Source organism: Pelodiscus sinensis, chromosome 1, assembly GCF_049634645.1.
Source record: "Pelodiscus sinensis isolate JC-2024 chromosome 1, ASM4963464v1, whole genome shotgun sequence".
Lineage (NCBI taxonomy): Eukaryota > Metazoa > Chordata > Testudines > Trionychidae > Pelodiscus > Pelodiscus sinensis.
Genome location: NC_134711.1, coordinates 182,773,414 through 182,792,545, shown reverse-complemented (window position 1 = coordinate 182,792,545; position 19,132 = coordinate 182,773,414). Strand labels below are relative to the sequence as shown.

Sequence of the window (19,132 nt, the reverse complement as noted above, 5' to 3'; positions counted from 1 at the left end):
TGTTGGCCTACTGCAGTAGTCAGTAGCCTACTGTCGCCAGAACTCTGGTATTTCTTCACCACAGTCATCGCATACTCCACAGAGAAGCAAAAATGTCAGTGGCTTGGTATACACCAGTCATTCCACTATTGGTAGTGCTGCTGTTAAAATAGTGGTGGCCACACTCCTGACAGTTCTCAGAATATGGTAGGTGCCGCAAAAGGCCCAGTCAACTCCATTGCTTCTCCAACCCTTGCTGTAGTCACATTTTGAACACCGTGTCCCTTTGCCCAGAGAAGCTATGGGTGCACAAAACGATGGTGGTTCCATCCGCTCACAGCACTGCGGAGGCCTGTTTGGCTGTGCCAGTGCAGTATCGGCAACTTACAATGTCTTTTTTCCCTTGCCCTCTGATTTCTTTACTAGTTTTTCAAGCTGAGCTGCTTGTTCACCAAGGACCCAACTTTCCTGGGCCCTTTGGCTACACCCAGGCTCACACAAAACATGACACGTTCCCAAGAGCTGGTCCCGCAGCCAAGATGAACCGAGGAGGCTTTAACTTAGCCAGTGTCTCCTCTAGCCTGCGCTGCATGGGCCCCGCCCCGCGTGCCAAGCGCAAACACAGCAGAGCGGGAGGCATTTGCTGCGCGCTTCATGTATTTAGTCACGTGCTGCAGGCGCGGGGCGACCTGGGGCCATTCGCGGAGGCTCCCGGGATGTGGCCTGACGGGATCTAAGCACCGCCCCTCCCCCTTCGCGACGGTTGGTTTCCAGGGACGCGGCGGCGCGGGCGGGGGGGGGGGCTGCAGCCCGGCCTTTCGCGGGGGGCTCTGGGATCGGGCACCGGCCCAGGTAGTGCGCATGCTCAGTAAACCCTAAGGCTGCAATTCTGAGGGGCGGCTGCTTCTGACGCAACCGCCGGCTCGTGCTGCTGCGCAGCGACCCCCGAGACGGGTGAGGCGGCGGGGAGGCGCAGCCCCCTCCCCTGCACCGTAAAGTGGCGCGCCCCTCCCCCCATCCCTGTATGCCCCCCCCCGTTCGCCCCACAGGCCTCCACTCCCCCCCCCCCCCCCCCCCCCCCATACACACACCCCGGTGCCTGAGCGCGACAGGATTTCCCGGCCCCTCCTCCTCCCACTCCGCTCTGCGAAGGGAAGTTGCTTGTCCCTTGCTGCAAGGTGGGGAGCGTCGCAGTGCCTGTGCCCCCAGATCTCTCACTCTCTTTCTCTCTGGTCTGACAGGGAACTGTGTCTGCAGAGATGGTTCAGCTCCACGTGAAGCGGGGCGACGAGAGCCAATTCCTGCTGGAAACAACATGCAGCATCTCTATGGAAGACTTAACCCAGCAGGTTGCCAGGATCTACAATAGCAGGCTCAAAGTGCAGCGTATTTGCTCAGGTACTAGCCAGAGCCATATACCAGACAAGTGACCAGGAATTCTGTCTGTTGTACGGATGTGGCCCCATTACCACAGTACCTGAAAGCTTCCTAGTTAATGTGCAGTAGCCAAGTACTTCCGTCCTTATCTCATGGTTGGGGAACTGAACCATAGAGAGAGTTAGTTGCCCTGGGCAACTTAGGAGGATAAGGATGCCCCAGGGATGAAGCTGGCTCCAGCATTAGGAAGGTAGCACAAGGGACCTGCCAAAGGTTGGGTGGTGTAGTGGGATCTCCAGCGAACTCAAGTATAGAGCATCAGACTCTGGAGCACAGGGAAGCCAGTGGTACAACTGGGAACTGAAGTAGAGCTGATCAACATTTTTCATCAGAATGGTTTTCAAACAAAAAATACATGCTTTTCTAAAACTGAAATTTTTGACAGGAAAATGTCAGTTTTGCTGAAAATCAAAGGCTTAGTTTCCTTCATAGCTTTGGAAGTGGAGAGGCAGCTTCTTTGACCCCAGAGCTATCCTGGATTTATGTATGTATATGTGCATACATTCATTCATGCATTTTTTGATGTTTCATCCTGATTCAGAATTTATGCTTTGTTTTGTTTTTTTTCAAACAAAAAAAATCCAAAAAATTGAGCCTGGGTCTTCCAAATCTCAGACTAACACTCTGTTCTTTGAGCAGTCCTTTTTCTCTTAAATTAATGGAGAAATGAAGCACAAAAAGAGACCCTATATGGCAGTCACTGCTGCTGATGCTTTAGCCAGGGCAGAGGATCAAGTAGTTTCATTTATCTTTGTCACCTATGCTTCTGAATGAAACATCAGTCATGTGCTTTCCTCACTTCTAGCGTCTGAATCAGCACTTGTACGTATTTGTATGTGTTCCTTTTAGCTGGCATAATCAAGAATTGTCGCTTCTTTTGTCAGTCACAGGTCTGGGTTGCTTTTTGCCTATTTCAGAGTAGAGTTAAAACATTTTTGTTTATTTCAACTTACATTATTTTGATACCTCATGTTGTTTTACAGATCATTAAAACAGTTCTCAAAACTTCTTAGACCTGACTTAATGCAGAAACAGCATTTCAATTTATAACTCAGGATATCAAAATGCAACTACATTTTCCGGAAGCACAAAGTCTAAATGTTGGCAAAAAACAAATGCCAGTACATTGGTGTTTTATCTTCTCTTCCTTCATAGATTACAACAGCCATTGTTTTCCATTCAAACGTTTTTATTATTAAACTGTATATGGTAAAGTATTGTTGTGCTTCTTTTTTTTAATAGTTAAACACATTTGAAATGTTAAATTAAACAAAGAAGATTTAGGAGTTATCCATAGAAAAAGGTGGTGGTAGCAAAACAGCAGGTGGCACTAATGTATATGTACTTACAAAATTTCGTCTTTGCAGCTCTTTAAAAAACAGAAATCTAGCAATAAAGATTTGGTGACCTTTCATCTACAAAGTTTTTGTAGTGGAGTATCATGAAAAATTTATGATAGGTGCATGTTGTTCAAATGAGTGCCTTCAAAGTAACGTCGTTTTTTGCTTCTATACTCTGACCTTGGTTTTTTTTTTTTTTAAGAAATGGAGGAGCTGGCAGAACATGGTGTCTTCTTGCCTCCTAATATGCAAGGACTGACAGATGAACAAATTGAAGATTTGAAATTGAAGGATGAATGGGCACATAAATGTGTACCAAGTGGTGGAAGTGTCTTTAAAAAGGATGAAATTGGACGAAGGAATGGACATGGTAAACACATCGTAAACATGCATAACTAAGATGTGACTTCATGAGGAACTTAAAATTATTTGATATTTTGACTAAATGCTGTTGAATTTCATAATGACAAACCTCTCATTTAATCTCAAAACTCTTAAATGAGAGAAATAACGAGTTAAAATTATACCAGTTGGAATATCTGATAGTCCATTTCCTGTAAAGTAAGTAATTATAAAGTTATGTATAAATGGAGATTTTAAAAGGCTCATTTAAGTGTATGTGGCAGCAGTTAAGCTCAGAGAAACTGTTTGTCTGTCTGCAATTTCAATAAATTAGACTTGCCACATCTTGGCTACTCTTTTATCCTTGTTAAAAGAGCAATAAGATTGTGAATTCAAATACTAAAAAATTAGGACATTTCAGAATTAAGGTTGACTGTGTGCAGCAGTTATTCAATCCCTGAATATGGTTTGGATGCATCTACACAGTACCTTAAAATCAAAATAAGATATGCAGTTATGCAAATTGCATATCTTATTTCAAAATAGCTTATTTTGAAATTTGGCGTATCTACCCAGCGCCAAATTTTGAAAATGAACTATTTCGAGCCATCCCTTAACCCTCGTGCAATGAGGTTTCCTGAGATAGTGAAATTGCTTGTTATTTCAAAAAATATTTTGAAATAACAGGCAACTTGTGTAGACATGGAGTAGCTATTTTGGGATACTTCTGGTATCCTGAAATAACCATGCAGTGTAGATGTACCCTTATAAATAACGTAACACAGTGTTTTTTATACAGGACCCAAGCCTTATTTAGTTCATGACTAGGTATTTGAAATGTATTCTTCTCCTCATTCATTAGATGGCTTCAGGCCTTATTTAAGCTTCTCCCTCTCTAAAAATAAGTCATCCTGTGACATCTTAGCAGAGCTACTCAACACGCAGGCCACGGACCACGTGTGGCCCGCAGCCTGTTTGTTTGTGGCCCACGGTGCGGTTTGGGTTTAAGCAGGGCTCAACAATGACCCAGAGGTGGGATCCTTTGAACGTGGCCTCCAGTGGTTACACGCTCCACAACAGTGAGGCATCTCCCAAGTGGGATGAGAATTGAAAGACGCAAGCGGATGGGCTGGCTGGAACAGATTGGTACAGGATGTTGGTGTTTCTAGGAGAGCAGATGCCAGGAGCACCAGGGCATTGTGAGAGGTCCTGGCTGCTTAGCCTTGTGGGCAGAGCTTAAGAGGTGCTGACTGGCTCACACTGGCCACGTTTGGGTCCAGTGCTGCGGCTTAAGGCTTAATCTTGGTATTCATGCCCATCAGTGTGAAAGAAGCTGTTTGCATGTATATGCAACCACACTTCATTTGAGGCCTTCAGCATGTGCTGTGAGTATCGTCGTGTTCCCCGGGGCTTCCAAAGTTGAGTAGCTCTTAACAAAAATATATAGAATCAAGCTTTTGTGGGAACAACCCACAAAGCTCATGATTCTGTATATTTTTGTTAGTCTCTAAGGTGCCACAGGACTACTTGTTATTTTTAAAGTTACAGACTAACACAACTATGCCTCTGAGACTTCTCTTCCCTCTGTCTCTCTACTTGTCTCTCACCTTATCTTCTTTGAAATCAGGCAGCTTCCTTCTCTTTCTCACTGCGAAGGCGAGATCACAGAAGAGACTGTTTCCTATTTTTAGTTTCTGAGCCCAACACTAGTAATTACCTTAGCAGAAGGAGGAAGGCCTGCTAGTTTCTATTTTCTTCTTTTTCTAATTTTTGAAAGTTATATTCATGCAATCAAAAACAACAACACACCTGACAAAGTAAGCTCCAGCCCATGAAAACTTATAGATATATCAGTGTGTTAGTCTTTAAGATGCCTTGTTGTTTTTGCTGAAATTGACTAACATGGCTATCCCTTTGGCATTTGTATTCATGTAACCACATTTAACATTCCAGCTCAATATATTTAAAGCTGTAGTTCCCATTAAAATATAGCTCAGAATTTTACACCCTATAGAATGATGAAAATAATATGTACAAAATGAGCCAACAGTAATACAAGGGAGTCAAGCTTTTCTTTGAAATTGCATTCAGTATATCAAGACCATTTAAAAGGCAAAGCCCAATCAAAGGTGACCTTCTGGGTGCATGTCTAAATCTTACCCTTGGTTGTTTTGTTTCTTGTTTAGAGTACAATCAAGAAACTTGATTATGAATTCATAGATTTATAAATAAAATAAAAAGAAGTATCGTCTTCTGCATTCATGATTTAGTAGCATGTAAATTAACTTGCTTACTTGCTAAGAGATGGCATTTTTAGGCAGATATTTATAGCAAGAAATGTTAATATATTGTATTAAAGATTCATATATTGTTTTTAAGCTCCAAATGAGAAAATGAAAGAAGTTTTAAAAAAGACAGTAGAAGAAGCTAAAGCGCTAATATCTAAGGTAAGATTTTAAAGTAGCACTAAATTTATCAAAAATATGGTACAGATATTAAACAGTGAGTGAATCCTGGTATCTCAAGCTTTGCATTGAATAACTAAATCACATTATATTCCACCTGCATGCTCGTCATTTTCTGTTTGTTATTGATACATTGTTTGAGTGAATGTTTGTTTTCCCGTGAAAAATTAACTATATTCAGAAATGTGTAGATTAAAACACCTTTTGCACATTCATGTAGTGTGCCGTAGTTTTGCATATAGAGTAAATATTAAAGTAATTGAAATGAAGGGGCTACGGTAACAAGAGATTGGACTCAATGACACAGGGAACCCTTCCGGTTCTATGCTTCCACTTTTTCATACCATAGATAATTTGGGCCATGATCCTCTCAAGGCTTATCCAAATGCTTGAATTTAATCATGTGTAGCAACATTGATTTCAGCAGACTAGGCATGTGCACAAGTCTTTGCAGGACTGAGGCATAAGTTATTCGGTTACATTTTAAGAATATCTGTATATTTTCATTGACACACTACTTGTTCCACAGCAAAGCATAAATGCAACAACGACTTTTTAGTCATATACTTTTCCTTTTGAAATTCTTCTAAAATACAAGTTGACTGAGAAATGTTGCAAATCATGAGGATTTATATTTCTTTTTCTAGTCCCATTAAGTTTTAAAATAGATATACTAATTGATATATCTTTTAGGCTAGAGATTGCTCTAGATCTATAGCAACATTAATGCTGTTCAGATTTATTCAGATTTGAGTGTTAATGAATCCTGTGGATTTTTTTTTGTTTTTTTTTTTTTTTTTGTTCTCTGGTGCCAAGTCATATATGATAGCACCTTCTTGCCAGCCATGGGTATTGCTCAGCTTACCAACTACTTGTAGGGCTACTAACAGGAATGTGGCCCATTTGTTTGCGGCTCGCAATGTGGTTTGGGTTTACGCAGGCTTTAACACGCAGCCTGCAGGTGGGGTCCTTTCAACATGGCCTCCACTGGGAACACGCTCCACAACGGTGAGGCATCTCCCAGGCGGGGTGAGCACTGAAAGACATAAGCAGATGGGCTGGCTGGAACAGATGGGTATAGGGTGTTAACTTTTCTAGCTCTCAGGGAGGAGATGTGAGGAACTCCGGGGCATTTTGGGAAGTGCTGGCTGCTTAACCTTGTAGGCAGAGCCTGAGAGGTGCTGACTGGCTCACACTGGCCATGTTTGGGGCCAGCGCTGCTGAAACTGACCAACAGCGGACTTGGGGAAGTCGTGGGACAGAGCAACTGGGGTGCTGCCAAGCGGCGGGTGAGGGGCAGCGCTGCAGGACCAACCGGGCAGCATCCCAGCTGCTCTGCTTGCTGGTCAGTTTCAGCAGCGGCAGCAGCAGACTTGGGGAAGCTGCGTGAGCAGCTCCAGTTGTCCGGCTGGCTGGAGCACTTCCGGGTTCCAGTTGGTGCCGAACTATTGGGATGCCAGACAGTTGGAGTCTTACTGTATATGAGATCTCTTAGGAATATAATTTCTAAATATCAAGTAGATTATTAGTATATTGCTGAAATGTAATTTTGGATCCCTTGCTAAATTGACCCCTGTAAACTGGGTCTCTGCTCTAGAATAATGCCTGTGTGAAATTTGCATTTGAATACTATATTTCCATTTCCTGACCATAACTATTACATAGCATTGCTGTGTTTCACCCTGGAGGATGCTGCATATAAGTAGTGCGTTGAAATTGTTTATATATTTTGTGAAGTGCTTTGAATTACTTTTGGATGAAAGATGAAAACTCTTATTTATAGCTAAGTGCCTAAAAGTATATTCAACTTATTTGGGATTGAAGGTTAATTTGTTTTCAAATTATCAGTCCGTAATGATGACAATAAGCCCATATGGTACTTTTCTTACCAAGTTTGGTCTTACAGATTGGGGAGCAATATATTGGACTTAGCAGCTAATGAGGTTAGTAACGTTCACAAGGATGCACCATTCTTTTGGACTCCTTTTTTATAACTCCCTTATTGAAAACTTTGAGGCAGTTTGTTTCAGCTGCTGATTCTGTTCAGTGATTATTCTATGATATGCTGTGTGCAGTGTTGGAGTGGTGTCAGTCCCAGGATAGTAGAGGCAAAGGGGGTGAGGTAATATCTTTTACTGGAACAGCTTCTGTTGATGGGTGAGACAAGCTTTCAAGCCTCCACAGTGCTTTTCTTCAGGTTGCCAACAGAAGTTAGTCCAATAAAAAATATTCTTTCATCCATCTTGCTTCTGTTCCAGTCATATGGCCATTAAGTGTCTGTGCTGCTACAAATCCCAATATGAGCTGCATTGCTCATTCTTGTCTTATTTGCATGTGCTCTTTTATTTGAAGTTTCAGGGCTATAGGGCACCTTCCCTAATCCTACTTCGATTTTGCTACTTTTTAAACTTTTGTTCATGAATCACAAATAGTCAAAATAAGAGATTTCTCCCTCCAGTTTCTACAGTTATCTGCAGGCTTATTTGAATGCCTGTGTTCCATAGACACCTACAGCAGAAATGTTCTTAAGTTCTGTTATGTATTACATTTAACAACATTTAATGGATATTTGAGAAACTATGAATGATTTGCTCTAACAAAGTTTCTCTTTGGCCAGTTGGTTTCATTTAATATCACACTGTTTAACATTATGAACTGATTGCAAAACAGATGCTTTCCTCCTAACTGAATTACTTCGTGTAAATTTTAACAATGGCTCTTGTCTGTATCTCAGAAACAAGTTCAAGCTAATGTGTGTGTTAATATGGAGATGGTGAAAGATGCACTGGACCAGCTCCGAGGAGCTGTAATGATTGTTTATCCAATGGGATTGCCTCCACATGATCCAATTAGAATGGAGTTTGAAGACAAAGAAGACTTGTCAGGAACTCATGTATGTAGTAACATATTTGGCTGGGTACCATACTGTATCTGAGTTCAAGTTATGCTCCTAGAAAAGGAGAAAATTGTATGTAACACTGATTATTGGATTTTCTTGCATGTGTTCTGATTAGTTGTTGGTTTCTAAATATTTTTGTCTCTAGAGCTTTTAAAAAGTACATGAAGCATCAATAAATTAATTAATTGAAAATAAGATTAACAAACATATATTCAGTTGGATTGCCCCATATAGATGTGAGTTCACATAACTTTATTTGGCTGTCCATTTTACATAGCTGATATCTTTTATAACACCAGTTGTGAGAATTAAACATTTTGGGTATGTCTACACTATAGCACTAATTCGAACCAACTTAATTTGAATTAGTTAATTCGAACTAAGCTAATTCGAATTAGTGCATCTAGACCTAAAAACTAATTCGAATTAGCATTTTGCTAATTCAAAATAGCATGACCCTGAACCGAAGTTAAGGCTGGCCGGAACCAGTGCTGGCAGGGCATCAGGTTAGGACTTAGAGTGTGGAGCTGCTGCCTCAGGCTAGCCGAGGGCTGTGCTTAAACGGACCCGACCCCCACCCGGGACAGACAGTTCTCAAGGTTCCCCACTTGCTTGTCTACCTCGATGAGGGACAGCAAAGCAGTCCCGACTTGGAGTGCCCTGAGTGTCCACACTGGGTACATCATAGCACTCGGCCATCAGCCCGGCTGCGCTTGCTGCAGGCTGTCATCTGGGGGGGGGGGGTGAGTCAGGGGGCTGTCAGGATCCATGACGCCCTGAAGGAGAGCTTCCACCTCGAGGAGCCCGCAGAGCCACCCCAGTCCTCTCCATCGGGGCTTGTGCCCCACACCTCCTTCCACTTACCCTTCCCTAGCCCCCCTTCCTGATGTAAAAAATAAAGGACACATGTTCAAAAATAGAAACTCTCTTTATTTAACAAAACGGGGTGGGGGGGATTAAGCTCTGGGGAGACTGAGAAAAGGAGGCGGGAGAGGGGAAGAGAGAGGGTGGGAAAGGGGAGGGGGAAACCTGGGAGGAGGGAGCTGGAAGGGGGAAGCCAGGGGAAGAAGGAAGAGGGGAAGTATAAAACTATGGTATGCCATATCTTCAGTACTGTGTACAGATGTGGTCTCCTCACCTCAAAAAAGATATTTTGGCCTTAGAAAGGGTTCAGAAAAGGGCAACTACAATGATTAGGGGTTTGGAACAGGTCCCGTATGAAGAGAGGCTAAAGAGACTGGGACTTTTCAGCTTAGAAAAGAGGAGACTGAGGGGGGATAGGATAGAGGTCTATAAAAGCATGACTGGTGTGGAGAGGGTGAATAAAGAAAAGTTCTTCATTAGTTCCCATAATAGAAGGACTAGAGGACACCAAATGAAATGAACGGACAGAAGGTTTAAAACTAATAAGCGAAAGTTCTTCTTCACACAGCACGTAGTCAACCTGTGGAACTCTTTGCCACATGAGGCTGTGAAGGCTAGAACTAGAACAGAGTTCTATAAGAGAAGTTAGGTAAATTCATGGAGGTTGGGTCCATGGAGTGCTATTAGCCAGGAGGTAGGAATGGTGTCCCTGGACTCTGTTTGTGGAAGGCTGGAGATGGATGGCACAAGACAAAAGCGCTTGGTCATTGTCTTCGGTCCATCTCCTCCAGGGTACCTGGTGTTGGCCACTGTTGGCAGACAGGCTACTGGGATAAATGGACCTTTGGTCTGACCCAGTACGGCCATTCTTACGTTCTAAGCTCAGGGCTCAGGGTCGGGGATCTCACTGGACCAACTTGATTTTCATGCAAACCTGCTCCTGGGTTCGCATGTGGCCTTTGGTGGCCAGGCTGGCAGCTATCCTGCCCTAGACGGCTGCATTCCTGTGCCTAGTGCGGAGGTTGTGGACGTTGGAGGCTTCCCCCAAACCTCGATGAGGTCCACGATCGCCGCACTAAACCAGGTGGGTGCCCGCCTCTTGCAGCCCCGGGCAGGCTCCTGGGAACCACCAGCCTGGTCCTGGGAAGAGGCGGAGGGCTGGGTGGCAGCGGGTGGCTGGCTCATCATGTGCCAGGTGCAGGGTCTGCTAGCTGGGTGCTGGTAGGCTTGCAACTGGCATAAGCACCATAGCCAGACCATGGCCTTTTAAGGGCTCCGGGGCCGGGAGGAGGGCAGAAGAGTTTCCCTGGTTTGGCCCAGTGTGGCCACCAGGGCAACCTGGGAAGGGCTAGCCTCCAACTAGTTTGAATTAAGTGGCTATACAGCCCTTAATTCGAGCTACTTAATTCGAACTAGGCATTAGTCCTCATAGAATGAGGTTTACCTAGTTCGAATTAAGCGCTCCGCTAGTTCAAATTAAGTTCAAACTAGCGGTTTGTATGTATAGATGCTATTAAAGTTAATTCAAACTAACGGCTGTTAGTTTGAATTAACTTTGTAGTGTAGACATACCCTTCGAGAGATAAAACTGCAATCAGAATTGAGTAAGGTAATACTGTCTTGTAGGAACCAAGGCAGTATAGATGAAGATCAGAGAAAGACAGATACAGCAGTAACTTTCTTCTAATAAAGACAGAGTGTAAAACCAAGAGAATGTTTAAATATTATCTGTCCTTTCTGGTACTCTCAAATAGGGATTATTTTACAAACTGACTGTGGTAGTAGATTGCTGCAATAGTCTTTTTATGCAAAAATTACTAGTGTTGTATTTTTTCTTGCAAACTATAATTGTCGTAGGCTGGACTTGAGGTTATCGAAGAGTCCGAGGCACAGTTGTGGTGGGCAGCAAAGGAGTTAAAAAGAACAAACAAACTTTCAGACTTTGTAGGAAAAAATGAGAAAACTAAAATCATTGTCAAGATACAGAAAGTGAGTATTACTGTCAGTTTCTACATATGATTCAGCACTGACTTTTTTACAGCAGAGCATTTCTAATAGAGCTGGAAAATGGATCTGGTTAATTTCAGCCTCTGTGTTTTAGGCCAGGTCTACAGTGGTGCAAGATATGTAACTCCAGCTACAAGAATTGCATAGCTAGAGTCGATGTACCGTGCATCCATTTTCTTTTTCTGAGGTGGCCCCAGAGCAGGAGGTTGATGGGAGGTTTTTCCCATCAACTTGCCTTACTCTTCATGATTGCAAGGAGTACTGGGATTGGTGGGGTGCCCTCAGCCTTTGATTTAGCCAGTCCTTATTAGACCTATCAAATCGAATGCCAGAAGATCGACCTCCAGAGCTACAGTCTTCCGGGAAGTGTAGGCAAGCCCTTAATGATATAAAATCAAGATTGACTTAAAGCAAGGCTACTCAACACTCAGCCTGTGGGCCACATGCGGCCCATTTGTTTGTGGCCCATGGTGCAGTTTGGGTTTACATGGGGTGCGGCACACAGCCCGCGGGTGGGAGCCAAAACAAAACAGTAGTCAATATAATGGTTTTCTGTTGATATGTGTTTTAGTAGTTACATTTCTGGACTGTCATTGCTCATTAAAAGTGCTATCATATAGGTGGAAATCTGATAACTATTGCATTTTATTAAAATCAGCAGAACTGACTTAAATCAGGCCTGTGTGTTGTGTAGTCTTGTCCGTCAGTGTAAAAGAAGCTATTTGCATATATTTTTGCATGTATATATGCAACCACACTTAAGTTGCGGCCCTTGGCATGTACTGTCAGTATCATTATGGCCCCCAGGGCTTCCAAAGTTGAGTAGCCCTGGCTTAAAGGTTTCAAATGTCAAAAGTCTTCTTTTTTATTAATTCCTTTAGTCAGCAGTGAAATCCTGCATCAACCCCAGAATATACTTTTGAAAGGTCAACCAAAAATTGCAGATATTGAGATTTGCATTAGACTAAAAAATTAAATAAAAACTGCTATTTGATGGAAGTCGAGATAAAACATTTGTTCTTTAAGTAATTGTCTTCATGGATTCTGTTTCTGATATATGTGCATTCCCTGTGCAAGGTCAGATTTTTTTGGCCACCAGTGTCGGTTACGGCTGTGCCTGCACCTTGGAAGCCCACGCCATCCACTATCTCCCTTCCCTCCTCCCCATCCTCAACAGCTGAGGTCATATAGGGTGAATGTACCCAAGAATTCTTAAGTTCCTTGTGACAGACTGGCCTCTAGACAGAAATCAGTACTACTTTTCTGAGCATTGTGTGACTTTGTATGTGGGTGTGAGAGAGACAGAGAGAGAACAAATGTTTAATTTTTTCCCTATTTTATACCCTTCAGCCCTCTTTATTTTTTTTTATTTTTTTTTTTAAGGCAAAATTTATTTGTGCTTGGGATTTCCCCAGTACAAGAAGGTCTCTAGGTTTATGGCTGAAACAAAGCCTCGAAGGTTCAAAAGTTTTTCTGTTCAATGAATCATTCAAGCAGCCCTTTTTGTCTCGGAGGGGTTACATCCCTGATAAATGCTTAGTGTGTTGCTTCTTCTCCAGGAGGACATACAAAGTGAGAAAGGTCTGTCTTAAACTCTTACTTCTGAAGTGTTCAGGCCATGTCTACGTTACGAGATAAGATAGAATGTATTAAGGTTGATATTTTACCACCTGATTTATGTCAAGTTGAGGATCTATGTTCCAACTGTGTGCAAGAATTCAACATAGTTCAAAGTAGTGCATCCCCAGTAGAGAGACTGCTGTCAACTTTGAAAACGATGCACTATGAGTAGCTATTCCACAGTGCATGCGCCACTTTGCACTTGAGGTTATGCTCCTGGTATACGTTGGGACCAAAACTGTGCAGCATGTGGTTCTTGGGTTCATGTTATCAGCGTCCCATAATGCACTTGCCTACTCTCTCCCCCTAGTTTGAGATGGACAGGAAACAGTTTTTTCATGCCCTTTTTGGCCTTGGTTACCCATGCAGATACCAAAGCACGTGAGTATGGACCCCCTCGTGGATCCTGTGGTGCATCAAAGCATTATGATAATGATGTTTACCTTGGGTGCATAATAATGGAGTATGTCGAGAGCATATGCATGGCACTTCAGGAAGAGATTGAGGCAAATCTCGGTATTCCAGGGGCATGCTATTCAGACAAGCCCTTGAGTTGAGTGAATTGGAAATGCTACCAGCATTTGACCTTCTGGAAACAATGAAATGTTGGTTCTGGTGCTGTCAGACAAGTATAGACTGGTGAGACTGCATAATATTGCAGGTATGGGACAATCAGCAGTGGCTGCAAAACTTCTGAATTTGCAAGGCCACTTTCATGGAACTTTGCAAATGGCATTCCCCTACCCTGAATCACAGGAAACCCAAATGAGACCTGCTCTGGCAGTGGTGAAGCATGTGGCAATTGCCTTGTGGTAGCTTGCAATGCCAGACAGCTACCAGTCAGTTGAGAATCAATTTGGAGTGGGGAAATCTACAGTGGGGGCTGCTGTTATACAAGTAGCCAAAGCAATCAATACCATTCTGCTATGGAGGTTAGTGCTCTGGGAAACGTGGATGCCATAGTTGCTCGGTTTGCCATGATGGGGTTCCCTAACAGTGGTGGAGTGATAGAATGCACATCCCTATATTGGTACCCAATCACTTTGCCAAGGAGTACATAAACCGCAAGGGGTACTTCTCGATGGTGCTGATGGATTATCAGGGCCATTTAACTCACCTCAACGTGAGATGGTCAGGAAATGTGCATGATGCGCACATCTTTAGGAACTCGTGCCTCTTCAGAAAACCGCAAGCTGGAACTTTTTTCCCAGACCAGAAAACTAGAATTGGAGAGGTGGAAATGCCAGTAGTGATCCTTGGTGATCCAGCCTTGCTCCTGTGGCTCATGAAGCTGTACATGGGCAGCCTGGATTCCAATAAGAAGCAATTCAAAAACAGGCTGAGCAAGTGCAGAATGGTGGTTGAATATACTTTTGGGTGTTTAAAGGGAAAGTTTAGGGGTCCACTGACTAGATTACACCTTAGCAAATTCAGCATTCCTTTTGTGGTGGCAGCCTGCTGTGTGCTCCATAATCTTTGTGAGAAGAAGGGAGCAAGTTATCTGGCCAGGTGAGCGGCTGAGGCATAGTACCTAGACAAAGATTTTGAGCAACTGGACACCAAGGCTATAAGGAGAGCGCAGTGCAGGCTAGTGCAAATTAGAATCTTTGAAAGAAGGTTTTATGAAGGTGAGTTTTGAGAGTCATGCACTTTGCTCTCAGTGAGGTGCCCCTGCATTCATTGTGTGTGCTTGTAATCCCCTACCCAACCCCTGGAATATGAGCAATAAAGAGGCTGTTGTTTAAAAATCATGCATTATTTTATTTAGGGAACATAGCAGGGACAGAGGCATCCATGGAGGGATTCTTGGTGGGGGAGGGAGGGCAGGGAATCAGAAAGGAGAGCCTTTTACTTCACGACACACTTGAGGTTGAATGTGAGGCTGCTCTTGAGTTCTTTACTGCCTTCCCTCCCTGCCCTCAGGTGTTCTGGTGCCCCTGGATGTGGAGGCTATGGAACTGGGTGAAGAGGGAAAGTTGTTCTGCAAGGGATAGGGGAAGCCTGTTGAGGTACACCTCTTGGAAAGCTGCCATGCAGTCCATCACAGACATCAGGGATGACAAGACTTTTTCTCCTGGTGCTGCATTTGCAGTTCCCTGCATGTTCTCCTTTCCTGCTGCTCTACGCACATCTCCTCTAGTAGTGTATTCCTCCACTCTTATTTGCTATTTAAACATGTCTTCCCTTATTCATTTTCACCTGCGGATTTGTGCGAGCCAAGCAGCTGCTGGACCTAGGGAAGTACGCAGTTCCCTGCTGTTCTCACTGTAATGAAAAGTTACAATGACACACATTATGGGAGGTATATTGTGGAGCTTGAAACCTAATCTGTTAACATATAGTGAAGGTCTCTCTAAAGATTATGGAGATGTGTTCTGTGCAAGGCCAAAGGCATGCCTTAAAATTGCCACCGTGCAGCAGGTATACAATAGAGTTCTCACAGGAACATCTGGACTCATGCGGTTTGAAGGCAGGCATGGTAAGGGGCCTGCCAGGGCATGATCCTGTGGGTCGGAGAGGAGATGGGGTTTGGTTGTGTGGTGGGGCAGAGCATCAGCTCATGTGGTGCCCTTCTGCGTCCAGCACTCCCCACTTGCCAGGAGAGTGCTACTTTCCCATCCTGCAGGAGACTACGGGTGGGAGAGGAGACAAGGTCCAGTCATACTGGCAGGGCAGGGTGGTGGCTCTTGTATCATAGAATCCTGGGGCTTGAAGAGACTTCAGGAGGTCATCGAGTCCAGCCCCCTGCTCAAAGTAGGACCAACCCCAACTAAATTATCCTAGCCAGGGTTTTGTCAAGCCAGGACTTAAAAACCTCTAAGGATGGAGATTCCACCATCTCCCTAGGGTGACCCATTCCAGTGCTTCACCACCCACCTAGAGAAATAGTTTTTCCTAATATCCAACCTAGACCTCCCCCACTGTAACTTGAGACCATTGCTCCTTGTTCTGCCATCCCTCCCCACTGAGAACAGCCTCTCTCCATCCTCTTTGGAACCTCCCTTCAAGAAGTTGAAAGCTGCTATCAAATACCCCATCACTCTTCTGCAGACTACATAAGCCCATAGCCCTCAGCCTCTCCTCACAGGTCTTGTGCTCCAGCCCCCTAATCATTTTGGTTGCCCTCTGCTGGACCCTCGCCAGTGTGTCCACATCCTTTCTATAGTGGGGGACCCAGAACTGGATGCAGTCCTCCAGATGTGGCCTCACCAGTGCTGAATAAAGGGGAATAATTACTTCTCTAGATCTGCTGGAAATGCTCATCCTAATGCACAGTAATATGCCATTAGCCTTCTTGCCTATAAGGACACACTGTTGACTCATATCCAGCTTCTCATCCACTGAAATCCCCAGGTCCTTTTCTGCTGAACTGCTACTTAGCCAGTCGGTCCCCAGGCTGTAACAGTGCTTGGGATTCTTTCATTCCAAGTACAGGACTCTACACTTGTCCTTGTTGAACTTCATCAGATTTCTTTTTGGCCCAATCCTCCAATTTGTCTAGGTCACTCTGGACCCTATTCCTACCCTCCAATGTATCTACCTCTCCCCCTAACTTAGTGTCGTCCACAAACTTGCTAAGGGTGCAATCCATCCCCTGATCCAGGTCATTAATGAAGATGTTGAACAAAACCGATCCTCTTGAAACTAACCGCCAACCAGACATCAAGCTGTTGATCACTACCTGTTGGGCCCAACAGTCTAGCCGGCTTTCTGTCCACCTTACAGTTCATTTATCCTAGCCATACTTCATTAACTTGCTGTCAAGAATATTGTGGGAGACTGTATCAAAAGCTTTGCTAAAGTCAAGGTATGTCACATCCACCGACTTCCCCATGTCCATTGATGTCAGTGAGTATAGGATTAAGCACTCTAAAAGATTTAAATTCCTATTATAGTAGAAATTTTAGATATTTTTAAATTCAAATAGATAGAATGGGCAGAGGCCTAATCCTTAAGCTCTCAACTCCCATTGATTTTAATATAACTGATTCTACAATTGGACCCTAGAAGTAGAGTGATTGGACCCCAAAAATAGAGAAATATTTCTCAGTTAAGTGAAACCGTAATGTTGATTATTTTGTCTTATAGAAAGCCGCAAACTTTGAGAAGACTTACTATTTGAGGAAATATTTTTGTTATCTTTGCACTTTAAGATTCTTGTGTGCTTTTCTGTACTGAACATACCTCATGAAAAATTTTTATCAATTGACTTTCAGAAAGGACAAGGAGCCCCATCACGTGAACCTGTTATTAGTAATGAAGAGCAAAAACAGATGATGTTGTATTATTACAGGAGGCAGGAGGAACTCAAGGTAACAAGTGATTTTACTGTGCTGCGTAAAAACACATAGGCTGTGTCTACACTGGCACCCTTTTCCGTAAAAGGGATGCTAATGAAACACTTCGGAATTGCAAATTCCGCGGGGGATATTTAAATATCCCCCGCGGCATTTGCATGAACGTGGCTGCCGCTTTTTTCAGGCTCGGGGTTTTGCCGGAGAAAAGCGCCAGTCTAGACGGGATCTTGCGGAAAATAAGCCCTTTTCCACAAGATCCCTTATTCCTACTTTCAACTTGAAAGCCATGTTCATGCAAATGCCGCGGGGATATTTAAATATCCCCCGCGGAATTTGCAATTCCGAAGTGTTTCATTAGCATCCCTTTTACGGAAAAGGGTGCCAGTGTAGACACAGCCATAGAGTGAAGCAAAAATAACAAAGTCTCTCTTTAATTATTTCATAAAAGCTTTCTTTATTAATTTTCTTTGCAGAAATTAGAAGAAAATGATGACTCCTATTTAAACTCAGAATGGGCAGACAGTCATGCTTTGAAAAGACAGTTTCATGGTGTAAAAGATATTAAGTGGGGACCAAGATGAAGCTCTCGAACAACCCTTTTCTCAATAGAAATAAATAAATAAGCGACCCACCCTTGTTATGTAAATAACAAGCACATTAGTAAACCTCAGTGTTTGTGATAAATGTTTAAATGTCTAATTTCATCGTAGAGGTTCATTTTAAGCTCGAGGAGATTTTTTTTTTGTGAAAAGTTCACATTTCTATTAATTTCTAAAGAAGGGCTCTTGTAGTATGACTATGTAAATCCCACACTGTACATTTTCATAATTCAATTTTTAAACATGTTTGTAACTGGCAAATGTAAGTTTTAAAACTATTTTGCAGATAGTATTCATAGCTAATAAAAACTAATAAGATGGATGTGCAGGTCGCCTTAATGTTTTCTTCTTTATTTCAAAAATCAGTTTTCATCTGTGCCATCTGACAATACAGTCATTACAAATTCAGTGATGTTAGTTTAAAATTAATCTCATTAAAATACAAAGGGCTATCAATTTTTAAATGAATGGATTTTTGTGAGCAATTATTTAAACAAAGAGATTTTGCTTGAACACTGATAAAATTATTTTTGTTTTGTTTTGCTTCAATATCATTCCACATTTTCCTTTATGCTTATTTTTATTTTAAAGCTGCAAGCAAGGAACTACGCCCAATTAATATTACCTTGTTTTTATATATCATTTTCAGGTATAGACTAAAAGAAATTCAGTTGTTAATGGTGTGTATAGTTTCTAAGTGGGATTGAGACAGTAGTTGAAAGTGAGATTTTTAAAATTGTAAAACAAGTGCTTTGGGCAGTTTCAGTGGTTGTATCAAAGTCATGTTTTCTATCAATAGATAATTTTATCTTTCTCATTTATAAAAAAAGTAGTCAGTTATAATTGAGTTTCCACTGTAAAAGCTTGATTTTAGTCCCTCTCTGAAACTCACATGAATAGTTATCACTCTCATAGTTCGTAGCACTCTGGGTTCAACATGTGGGTTCTCTTAGAAGATCTTGAAGGGTAAATTAGAGCTAAATAACAGCACAGAATGCTGAGAGTCAGAGCCGGTGGCTGTAAACAAACTTTATGGGATTGTGCAAAAACTTGGCGGACATCCAGCTAACTAAAATCATGTCAGATCACAGATGTTGCTGGACCATAGTGTGCTGGATAGAGAGGTTCAACCTGTACCACAGTCAAATTTGAAAATGTAAATGTTACATTCCCTCTCGGCTTTCCTCTTGATATTTTTATTCCCACTACCTTTTCTTGTTTTTCTCCCCCCCCCCCCCCCGCCCATTTTTTTCCTCTCTCCCCGCCCCCTTTCTCCCCTATT

The 19,132-nt window shown here is 42.8% G+C and overlaps 1 protein-coding gene across 1 annotated transcript; it reads left to right on the top strand.

The window, feature by feature from the left end:
• The first annotated feature begins 1,193 nt into the window (after window positions 1-1,193).
• On the top strand, window positions 1,194-18,172 carry CFAP298 (cilia and flagella associated protein 298). Its single transcript, XM_075910798.1, has 7 exons — window positions 1,194-1,377; window positions 2,959-3,126; window positions 5,478-5,545; window positions 8,298-8,456; window positions 11,184-11,315; window positions 17,171-17,266; window positions 17,725-18,172. The coding sequence occupies exons 1-7, from the start codon at window positions 1,239-1,241 to the stop codon at window positions 17,830-17,832; spliced, it is 870 nt and encodes a 289-aa protein (XP_075766913.1). The 5' UTR covers window positions 1,194-1,238; the 3' UTR covers window positions 17,833-18,172.
• Window positions 18,173-19,132: the final 960 nt, after the last annotated feature.

Excerpts from the sequence above, each read along its gene's own strand:
- CFAP298 (XM_075910798.1), top strand. The coding sequence starts at position 1,239 with ATGGTTCAGCTCCACGTGAAGCGGGGCGACGAGAGCCAATTCCTGCTG. Across the intron at positions 5,546-8,297 it reads CTAAAGCGCTAATATCTAAG|AAACAAGTTCAAGCTAATGT; the intron begins GTAAGATTTTAA and ends TCTGTATCTCAG. Across the intron at positions 8,457-11,183 it reads AAGACTTGTCAGGAACTCAT|GCTGGACTTGAGGTTATCGA; the intron begins GTATGTAGTAAC and ends TAATTGTCGTAG.